The following is a 10,312-nucleotide window of genomic DNA, read 5'->3' on the forward strand; positions in this document are numbered from 1 at the left end:
TTGTATATCTAACCAAATACATTTGAATGAGCGCGGTAGAAAAAACAAATTAAATATTGTTTTCCATATGATTTGCAATAAAACAGACGAATAGTTCAACCGGACCTCGATGGGTTAATCAGCTACAACTTCACGCCTGCGCAGTGCGGTGAAATGAAGTGCTTCCTGCTTGCTGTAGCGCGGTGCTGTCACTGTGAATGTAGCAAGCGGTGAAGGTTAAAGTAAGAGACGTGCAACTCTGAGACGTGCGTCCTGTCCAGAAAGTTACAGTTTATGTCCGAAGAGGACTTGTGATACTTTCTGTCCGTAAAGTGGGATGCAAACAGTGGGGAAACTCATGAAGGTTTTCGTGACGAGGCGCATCCCGCAGGAGGGAATGAAGATCCTGTCAGCAGCTGGAGTGTATGAACTGAACTGTTACTTTACATTGACAAGGCAGCATAGCATATATCAGCAGACTGAGTGGCTGGACTTCTACCTGGCTGACTAACTATCCTTTCATTTCAGCCTGACACATTTATTTATGATACTGTAGTAGTGAGTAACCTAAATCCACTTATATGCCTGATTGATGATATCTCATGCATATGGTCCCTCTCTGTCTCCATGGAAACAGGTGTGAGGTGTGTCTGTGGGACTCAGATGAACCTGTACCCAGAGCTGAGCTGCTCAAAGGTGTGCAGGGGGCTCACGGTCTCCTGTGTCTGCTGTCAGACAAGATCGATGTGGAGGTCCTGGATGCTGCAGGTACTCATCATGGTCCTCTCATGGCAGGGCAGGGTTAGAACTGGGCCATTGTACAGATCAATAAGACAATCAATACATTTACTTTATTACATCAAGATAATCAGCTCACCATCAAAACTGCTGTCCAGGGAGTCTTGGGTTCATATATGGTTACAACTAATGATATTATCAATTAGGCTAATCTATCAATTATTTTTTCAATTAAATGATTAATCCTTGAATCTGTAAAACAGGGAAATTTGTCCATCACAATTTCCCAGAGCCTAAGGTGATGTCTTCACATGTCTTGTTTTGTCCAACCTGCAGTCTAACTCCCAAAGATATTTAATTTACAATGATATGAAACAGAGAAAAGCAACAAATCCACACATTTGAGAGGCTGGACTCTGATATTTTTGGCATTTGTGCTTGATAAATTGACTTAGATCGAATATTTCTATTAATTTGATTTAATTAATTGATCAATCCACTAATTGTTTTAGCTTTAAAACATATCAAACAGTAGTAATAGTTTGCACAGTCTGTTCACAATCACATGAGCTAGTGTCTGGATTTCAGTTTTTCAGCTGATCTGTTTCTGATCTCAGGGCCAAACCTGAAAGTAATCAGCACCTTGTCTGTGGGATTTGACCACATGGCTATGGATGAAATTAAAAAACGGTAGGTAACATAAAAAAAAACTGACAAAACTGGCTTTATACTGTTATGAGGAAGATCTACATGGTTTCTAAGTTATATTGCTGTTTGTTTTCAGTGGTATACGTGTCGGATACACTCCAGATGTCCTGACTGACGCCACAGCAGAACTGACTGTGGCTCTGCTGCTGGCTACAGCTCGCAGGTTACCTGAAGGAGTGGAGGAGGTCAAGAAGTGAGTCCTACCAAGTTACATATTTACACTAAACTGTGTCTACTGTGGTTGTGATGGTGTTTCTGTTACCTTTTAACCAAAAGTGCAAGTAATTGCCTTAATGTCGTCACACCGTCACCTCTTTGTCTTGTTTTCTGTTTCTCAGTGGTGGCTGGAGCTCCTGGAAGCCACTCTGGCTGTGTGGTTATGGCCTCTCTGGCAGCACAGTGGGAGTCATTGGACTGGGACGCATTGGTAAGCCTCGCTGTTATTATTGCTTCATTTACTTTGGCGCTGCACCTTCAGTACCCTTAAGGTATGATATCATGTGACTAGATCCTGCAGCCAAATCCTGTGTTATATATCTAACAAGCAAGGTGTGATGTTCATTTTTCTGTTTTAAGAGCTGCTCGTAGGTTAACAAGACAGTAACTGGTGCTGTCTGTGTTCAGGTATGGCCATTGCTCGCAGACTCATGCCGTTTGGAGTGAAGAGGCTGTTATATTCTGGGAGAACAGCCAAGGCAGGCGCTGCTGAGCTAAATGGAGAGTTTGGTAAGAAAAAGGAGAGAAACTTACGCAGTGAAAGGGGAATAATTAAAAGCAGTGTGGTATAGAGCACTGGACAGAAGAAAATCAAATACTATGAACCTATCTAATGAAAATAAGTGGTTTTGGTTAGTCAGTTTGGTTATTTTATTTGTTCTCTTTATAAGCAGGTTGTTATGTTTTACAGGCTTGTAAAACCAACTGCTATATTAAATCTTTCATTCCTCCTGTTGTTTGACTACCAAATGCTCTGTAGCTCTTAGAATTGTCATTGTTGGTAGATGTTTTATCTGATGTTTTTTTTTTCCTTTTGTGTGTTGTATATTTTATTATCATTTTGTTCATTTGTATGTGTTGTGTGTACACTAGCTGCTCCAAACCACAATTTGTTTGGAGCAGCTTGTGGGATTAATAAAATTGTCTGTATTGTAATATATTTCCTCCCTTCCTCTCCTCTGTTTCGTACAGTTCCTCTGGACACACTCGTGTCTGAGAGCGACTTCATTGTTGTTTCCTGCTCTCTGACACCAGAAACTCAGGGAATGTGTGACAAGGCCTTCTTCAGCAAGATGAAAAACACCGCTGTCTTCATCAACTCAAGCAGGTAAATTCCAAAGCACCACCCACAGCGCCCACTCTGGGAAAAGCACTGATTTGGAAATTCACTTTGTACCGATGCACTTCGGCAGTTGTCATGTAACTTCAACAGTCATATATGTTTACTGTTAAAGTACAAGAGGATGAAGATGTGGTGGTTTGTTTCTTATAGGGGCGCTGTGGTGAACCAGGAGGACCTGTATGAGGCTTTGAAGAGCGGCCAGATAGCTGCAGCTGGACTGGATGTCACAACACCTGAGCCACTCCCAACAAACCACCCCCTTCTTACACTCAAAAACTGTGGTGAGTAGGCAGGACTTTTATATATAAAATGCAGATTTTTATATATATATATATATAAAATTTTGCCTTGCTTTTCTCTTTAATGCTATTTTCTGTCCTCTCTTACCTCGTGCAGTGGTGTTGCCTCACATCGGCAGTGCCACCTACTCCACAAGAGGGATCATGGCTGCCTTGACGGCCCGAAACCTGCTGGGTGGTTTACAGGGAACCGACATGCCCAGTGAACTCACCTTCTAGAGCCTTAAACCGAGCTGCTGTGCCTTCAGCCTGCTCTGATGCTTCCTGGATATCAGATGGTCTCAAATGTGAAATCAAAGTGGTGAAGGGATAAAAACATACTGGACTGCGATCAAAACTAAGAATACTAATATAGTTAAGCTCAGATAATGTTTACATCGTATCATTTAGACTTGATGTTTTCATAGATATTAATTGCACTCTTAGTGTACAGCTTGCATTTGTGAGGAAGGAAATGTTCTTATGTAATTTCAAGTTCTTAAAAAAGAAGCTAACAGCACTCCTTAAAATGATTAACCTTAACATGAAAACACACCATACTTTCTCAGCCTTATGTGGAAGGCTGCAGTTAAATTGCATTGAATTCATTTGTTGCATTTAAATTGACTCCTATAAAACAGAATCAGTGGTTTGGTATCTCTCTTTATAAAAGTAATTCTTGCTAGAAAGATTAGCGTAACACTTTTTGGTCTGCACTTTATACAAATGGTAACACTCAGCACTCCAGTTTTGTATAAAATGGAATAAAATTCATGATTTATTTTAAATGCAAACCTCTTTGTGTGTTTTAGAAATTGCTCACACTCTTGAAAAAAATGGACATAAATGAAACAACATGAAGTTCATCATTTATTCTCATCAGTCTTAAAGAAGCAGTGATATAAACCAAGTTATCCTCTGGGAGTATTTTCAGTGCATTTACTTCTATTTAATTTCATGGGAAAAAAACATAACAGCATGGTTGAGAATAAAAAAATCATTAAATAACTTAAGATATACATCCGAAATTGACTGTTGAATTTGCTTTCGACATAAAATAAAGAACTGATTGAAGAAGTGTTTGTGGTAATACATAATTAAGCTTCCACTGTGCACTTTTTCAAATATCTGTCTCCAGCCAGGTAAACAACTCTTATCAGATCAGAGCAGAGTGTCTGGGAATGATTGATCATCTTTCCAGTTTAGGCAGGTGGAGTTCTTAGAGTGCTTGTACAGGTGGGAGGACTGGCTGAAGCGTTTGCCACACTTTGGACAAGGATAAGGTTTTTCTCCTGTGTGGACACGAATATGTTTCTTACAGTCCGTCAGGTTCATGAATGTCTTGCAGCAGATTTTGCAGGCGTATTTCTTCTCCCCTTCCACCAGCAGCACGTGGTCCTCGGCAGCTGCTTTCTTGCACTTGGACAGAACATCCTCCGAGGCTCTGGTTAGAGGCGGCCGATCGTCTCCTGCTGATCCAGAGGAGGATGAAGGATCTGTGCCCACTTCTGATCCAGGCGGCACTTTGGGGGCGATGCGACGGAAGGTCGTCCCCCCTGATCCACCACATCCTCTGCTTTTCCCAGCCCGTCCGGGTTGAATGAGGGAGGCTTCCAGACTGAGTCCCGGTCTGATGCCACTGAGGAACCCTGGTAAAGAGTTCTGGGCAGGCTGGAGGATGAGTGTGTCACTAAAACCAGGGCTTTGAGTCGGGAGAAGCTGCTGCAAAGGGACAGATGTTACTGGAAAAACAAGAGAGGAGGAAGAGTCAGAGGACGCGTTTGCTTCTTCTGAGTTTCGACACAGTTCGCCTGCATCTCCAACAGCTGCAGTAGCGTCACTGGCAGCGGCGGCAGCGGCAGTAGCAGCGGCGGTGAGGCTAACAAGACTATCTTCTTCCTCCAGAGCTCCCATTACACTCTCATGACTGGGATTTAGGAAGCAGGAAAAGGCCAGTTCTGACAGGCTGTCAAGTCCATCACCATCTATTGACTCCTCGCCCACATCCCCAGCTGCTGAGCACAGCTGTGATTGTAAAGTGCTAACATCACCCTCTGCTGCACTTTTCTCACCATTCAACTGTGTATCCAAATGTTCAGAGGAGACCAGTGGTGGGGATGGAGGAGGATTGTTAGTCAAAGTGGTTAAATCTGGAGAGTAGGAGCAGGGATTTTCCTTTTTCACCTCAATCATTGCCATCTTCTGCTCCTCTCCCTCTTCTTCTCCTTCATCTCCCACCTTCACTTTCACCACGGTGTCTCCATCTGTATCCGCACCCTTCTCCCAGGCACCCGCACCTCCTGTGCTGCTGTCCGACTGGCTCGGCAGCTGGATCTCCTCTGACTCTCCCTTGGTTGCTTCATATTTCTCCTCCACCTCCTCCTCCTGCTCGCCTCGGCTCTCCCAGAGGTCTCCTGCAGTCTTCAAGCAGTCCGGGGACAGCAGCTCCTCTCCACCCTCCTCTGCGCCGACGGTGCTTCTGGTCACAGTAGGCGAACACTCCTTGTAGTTTTCTCCAGGCTGCCTGCAGGACCTCTTCTTCCTGCTACTGAGCTGGTCCTCATGTGACTTTCTTTTGTGCCTCGAAGATGGTGCTGAACCCTGCTCACCGTTACTAACTCTCGGCCTCACCCCCTCGTCTTCAACCCCACCAGACTGGCTCACCTCCACTCCCGCTCCCTCCTCATCGAGGTCCTCCTCTATAGCAGATGTGACCTGCTGAAGCAACGCTGACCTCTGCTGCTGCTGCTGCTGCTGCACTGACTTCCAGCCTTTAGGCGGCGAGGCTGGAAAGTTTTTTCTGGACAGGTGGAGCTTGCAGGCCTTGACCACAGTGTTGAGGTGGAGGTGCGAGGCAGCCAACAGTACATCCATCACATTGGAGGCCCCCAGGGACAAGGTGGAGGTGTAAATCATGTCTAGCAGGGTGGAGAAAGCCTCGGGGGTCACCACCTCTGGATCGAGCTCCATCACACTGGGACACCCACCTCCACCTTTATCAGCTGCTGGTCCTCCAACTTCATCACCACTGTCATTGGAGCTTAGCAGAGCCCTGAAGTGGGAGCTGCATGCTGCCAGGATGGAGCGGTGAGCCTGGAAGCTCTGGCCTCCAACCAGCACCACACAATCACACAGCTGAGCATGGAGGCGCTGGTGGTTGAGCTGCTGGAAGATGTGCTGGAAGTGACCTGGGAAGTCCATAGTAGCCTGTGCGTGAAGAGAAATGGAAGGACTGTTTTATTTTTTTATCTTACATTTATCATTATCCAGTATGCGCGGTGCTACTGGCAACATAACACAACGAAGGTCATTATTATCAAAAAACAGTCCAGCTGCTCAGGAACAGCGATGTAAAACACGTCTCGTTATCCACATGTCATCTGCTGAAAACCGGACTCTGACATTTCATATGAGCCTCCCTCCAGTGAATCATTGTCTGCAGCTTACAGACAGATGGTCTGGAGTATGGGCGGGCCTGCTCCAACAATAACACAGAAGGATGCGACGCGCTCTCAGGCTTTGTCTCCACAAACAGCCGCGCAGCTCTCTCTCTCTTCTACTGCCGCAACATCACGATAGTATCCGAAATAGTATCTATTTTCATTATTATTAATTTCACTGATTCAGAGAACTCACAATCAGCCCGGTTCAGCATCCACTGTCGCCGCTCCATCTCTTCTAGTCTCATCCCGCAGAATAAAACAGCACCGCCCCCTGGTGGCGGTCCTGCGCCACTCGGCTTAATGTGGCTCATTTTAAGTCTCTTTTAGTAATTCACGCTGTATTGTTTTCAACACAATTTATCATTCTTGATTAAAATCAAACATTTAGTTAAACTGCACTTTTTGTTGTAGCTTCACTGTCAGTGAAATTATTGTATTTTATCATTTAAGGTGAATCTCATTTAGAAATGTCACTGAGAACACGATGTAAATATTATTCAATTATGTTTAAAAAAAATGCAAATGAGAAAGGTCTGTTTGAAGCTCATACAATATTTGTAAAATTCTATTTCATCGGCAATGGTGCTGCTGCTTTATTACACTAATATTACGTGTTACAGATGTTGCATACATTAAAAAAGTATGGTTGTGATATTTCCAGTACATCCCCCAAATGCTAGAGTTGCATTCAGACATGAGAATCACTGGAGCAAATATCAGCTCATAACATAGAAAAGGGATATAAGGCTATAAACTATTGTTTTTTTTCTGAGATATTGAAATATTTATACACACAAATAAGCACTATGACTTAAAATATTAAAAGGTACAAAGAAACTCAACTAATAGTGCTTTGGCAGACACATATTAAGATATATTTAGATTAAAACACACAGTGGTAGGATAATTTTTAAGACAAATACAGTAATTTGTCTGTTAAAGAGAAGAGCTTTAGATGGAAGCAATAGAATATTCCCTCTTCCTTTCTCCTTCTCTAATTTTAAAATATTAAAATATATACTTTTCAAAACTTGTCAAAAATATTTGCCTTATCGTCTACAGTTTTGGAGCATTGTTGTGAAATTTCCGATGCTGTTTGAAAATTTCTATTCCCTGCAGACAAGACTGAACAGACCTGCCACAAATCAGTTAAAAACTTTTCACCCAACAAATTTCAGGCATCCTGGTCGCCTGCTGGATAAAACACACAACACATAACCGCAGCACACGCTTTTATTCCCACTGCGGCTCTTTGTTGTATGATCCTCTCTCTAACCTGTATTTCCTGCCTCTCGTTGTACTTTCAACTGTCAAATAAAGGCAAGAATGCCAAAAAAATCTTTAGAACAAAAGCAAACAAACAGATTCAACATTTTTTTCTTTTATTGCACGACACGGAGGGCATGCACACGATCACACTTTGTATATAACAATGATCACAATATGTTAAACAAAAAAGGGCAGATTTAATGTTCACAGCAGGGAACAGAACTAACAATGAAAACAGAGATGGACAGACGCGGGTCTTCGTCCACAGCGTGTGTTGAAGTGGCTCCAGCTGTCTGCTGATGATGGTCCGTACTGTCTCTGATGGAGTAAACTCTCAGTGGATGAAGGAAAGACGACGCCAGCTGCTCCCCTCATATACTGTCCAGCTTCTTCAGCACATATGGAGCTGCAAATATGGAAAAACACAGATGATTCATTTCTGTTACAACCATGAGCCGAGATTTAGCAGCACAGTCTGTCACAGCTTAATATGTTTTCTTACTGTGGTTTAGTTTTTATTTTATGTTTTATTGTTTTTATTTTTATTGTCATTTTTTTTTGTTGCTCACTCTGTGCATTGTATGTTTCTGTGTTGCATATTTAAATTAGTACCTGATAATGCAGCACAATGTTGTATTATTTAGTACATGTTATTATTTAATTACATCAATATGGACGATATGCACAAAATCAAATATCATGATATTTTTGGCCTAATACCTCGATATTGATATTGCAACAATATTGTAGGGATGACTATGGGTGCTTTAAGAAAATGTTTACACAATGAGATGTTTGATAACTAATCATCAGTAATGTGGATTTAATGACTAAGTGGGCAAAAGCAAATAATCGAGCAGCTAGAACAGTCTGGTAAGTTCAGAAAATGACTGTATCTTCTGTTTATCTTTACTGTAAAGCAGCCTTTAGAACCAGGAAAAGACAACACTTAGGCCTATGCCATATCACGATATCCATAATATAAGACAATATCTAGTCTCATATGATATTGATATATTGCCCAGCCCTAAATCAATATTTTCCATTTTAATGCTTTGCATGGTGTGTGTTGTATGTAGAATACATATACCTTTATTATATATTTACTAATATTAATATTCAATTTTAATACTCTGCAGGCTTTTAAACTACAGTATGTTGGTAGATTATAATTTTAAACAGACAGGTTCACAGTTTTTCATGCCGTTTTAAAACAACAGTCAGGAGACCAAATGAACATAGATTTCATTCCTCATGTTCAAACTGACCATCAGAAGATCCTTCATAATGCACTTATAATGTAAGTGATGGGGGACAAAATCCACAAGCCTCCTTCTGTGCAAAAATGTATTTTAAAGTTTATCTGAAGCTAATATGAAGCTTTAGTCGTCCAAATGAGTCAAATCAAGTAGATATCTTTCGATGTTAAAGTCTTGGTAGTACCAAAGTCCCTCTTTTTCTTACTGTGCTTCCATCGCAGCTCAGCAGGGAAACACAAAGAGGGAATTTTATGCTGTACAGACTGTAAATGTGGCAGATATCCACTTGATATGACTAACCCAGACTGCCGAAGCCTCATATGAGCTTCAGATGAACTTTTAAATGCATTTTTTTACAAAATGACTGTGGACACACTGTGGATTTTGGCCTTCGTCACTTACACTGAAAGCACATTTGAAGGGGATCTTTTAAGAGCCAGTATGAACAGGAGTAATGATTACAGTGAGGAAAACCTCTTTCAGTGTTCACATGGACACCTGACTGTTGTTTTAAGATAGAATTGAAAAAATGTGAATCTAGTCTTTAACGTTATTTTCTTTTTTTAAGTTGTCACATGTAACACATGCCCAGATTCAACCTTTTGCATAACTCTGGTGCATTTACAGCCATGTTTATTGATGTTTACTGTGCCTGATATTAACCTAAAAATAAAACAGACTTATGTGCAAGAGTTACCTTTATGATATGTTTAATTTTGTATTGGATCAAGGCTAATATAGCTTTTCTCTTTGTTATGTTTCTTCCACACACTTGAATACACCTGTTAATTATTACACGAACACTTCTGCCATTATAATCACAGAGGAGACTAATTAATGTCTCAGTGTAAAGCTAAGAAGCGTCAGTATTATTAGATAGACGTCAATGTCATCTGTGTGTACTTACTGGCTCTGAGCAGAGCGACGTAAATGAGAAAGTTTCGTAAAGAAGAAATGACGTCTTGCCGCATTTTCTTCTTCATCTCCTCTGGGTCCATCTTAGGCCCAAGTCCTTCCAGTTTGAACATGATTGCGGTGGTTTTACTGGGTGTTTTTCTTCGATCTGCCTTTGGTGGTGAAGATCCACCGTCTCACAAGCATGGATATAATAATCTAACCCGGAAACACGTAGCGGAAGTAGTTAGGATGAAAGACGGCGGGCACGGAGGGACAAACCGTACGAAGGCGCCAGAAGGGCAAAAAATAAATAAATAAAAATTTTAAATAAATTTTATTATGGCACCCAAATTAGATTAGTTAAAAACAACAGGTCTGTGAAAATATTTATATATTTTGTTA

The 10,312-nt window shown here is 41.6% G+C and overlaps 3 protein-coding genes across 3 annotated transcripts; 1 reads left to right on the forward strand and 2 right to left on the reverse strand.

The window, feature by feature from the left end:
- Positions 1-142: 142 nt before the first annotated feature.
- Positions 143-4,139, forward strand: grhpra (glyoxylate reductase/hydroxypyruvate reductase a). Its single transcript, XM_067599155.1, has 9 exons — positions 143-402; positions 617-747; positions 1,335-1,407; positions 1,502-1,618; positions 1,764-1,852; positions 2,050-2,151; positions 2,614-2,749; positions 2,915-3,045; positions 3,161-4,139. Exons 1-9 carry the CDS (start codon positions 317-319, stop codon positions 3,280-3,282), a joined length of 987 nt encoding a protein of 328 aa, XP_067455256.1. The 5' UTR covers positions 143-316; the 3' UTR covers positions 3,283-4,139.
- Positions 4,102-6,745, reverse strand: LOC137189367 (zinc finger and BTB domain-containing protein 5-like). The gene is made up of 2 exons (XM_067599154.1): positions 6,679-6,745; positions 4,102-6,249 (listed from the first exon to the last, which is right to left on the reverse strand). The coding sequence occupies exon 2, from the start codon at positions 6,241-6,243 to the stop codon at positions 4,204-4,206; it is 2,040 nt and encodes a 679-aa protein (XP_067455255.1). The 5' UTR covers positions 6,244-6,249; positions 6,679-6,745; the 3' UTR covers positions 4,102-4,203.
- A 1,105-nt stretch (positions 6,746-7,850) lies between these two features.
- On the reverse strand, positions 7,851-10,132 carry tomm5 (translocase of outer mitochondrial membrane 5 homolog (yeast)). Its single transcript, XM_067599156.1, has 2 exons — positions 9,921-10,132; positions 7,851-8,160 (listed from the first exon to the last, which is right to left on the reverse strand). Exons 1-2 carry the CDS (start codon positions 10,039-10,041, stop codon positions 8,126-8,128), a joined length of 156 nt encoding a protein of 51 aa, XP_067455257.1. The 5' UTR covers positions 10,042-10,132; the 3' UTR covers positions 7,851-8,125.
- Between the last annotated feature and the right edge of the window lie 180 nt (positions 10,133-10,312).

Source organism: Thunnus thynnus, chromosome 9 (genome assembly GCF_963924715.1).
Source record: "Thunnus thynnus chromosome 9, fThuThy2.1, whole genome shotgun sequence".
Lineage (NCBI taxonomy): Eukaryota > Metazoa > Chordata > Actinopteri > Scombriformes > Scombridae > Thunnus > Thunnus thynnus.

What these genes read in the sequence shown, in the direction of transcription:
- grhpra (XM_067599155.1), top strand. Translation starts at nt 317, where the DNA reads ATGCAAACAGTGGGGAAACTCATGAAGGTTTTCGTGACGAGGCGCATC. An exon ending in ATGGATGAAATTAAAAAACG is followed by an intron (nt 1,408 to 1,501) that starts GTAGGTAACATA and finishes GTTTGTTTTCAG; the next exon opens with TGGTATACGTGTCGGATACA. An exon ending in GGAGTGGAGGAGGTCAAGAA is followed by an intron (nt 1,619 to 1,763) that starts GTGAGTCCTACC and finishes TCTGTTTCTCAG; the next exon opens with TGGTGGCTGGAGCTCCTGGA.
- LOC137189367 (XM_067599154.1), bottom strand. Translation starts at nt 6,243, where the DNA reads ATGGACTTCCCAGGTCACTTCCAGCACATCTTCCAGCAGCTCAACCAC.
- tomm5 (XM_067599156.1), bottom strand. Translation starts at nt 10,041, where the DNA reads ATGTTCAAACTGGAAGGACTTGGGCCTAAGATGGACCCAGAGGAGATG. An exon ending in CGTCGCTCTGCTCAGAGCCA is followed by an intron (nt 8,161 to 9,920) that starts GTAAGTACACAC and finishes CCATATTTGCAG; the next exon opens with CTCCATATGTGCTGAAGAAG.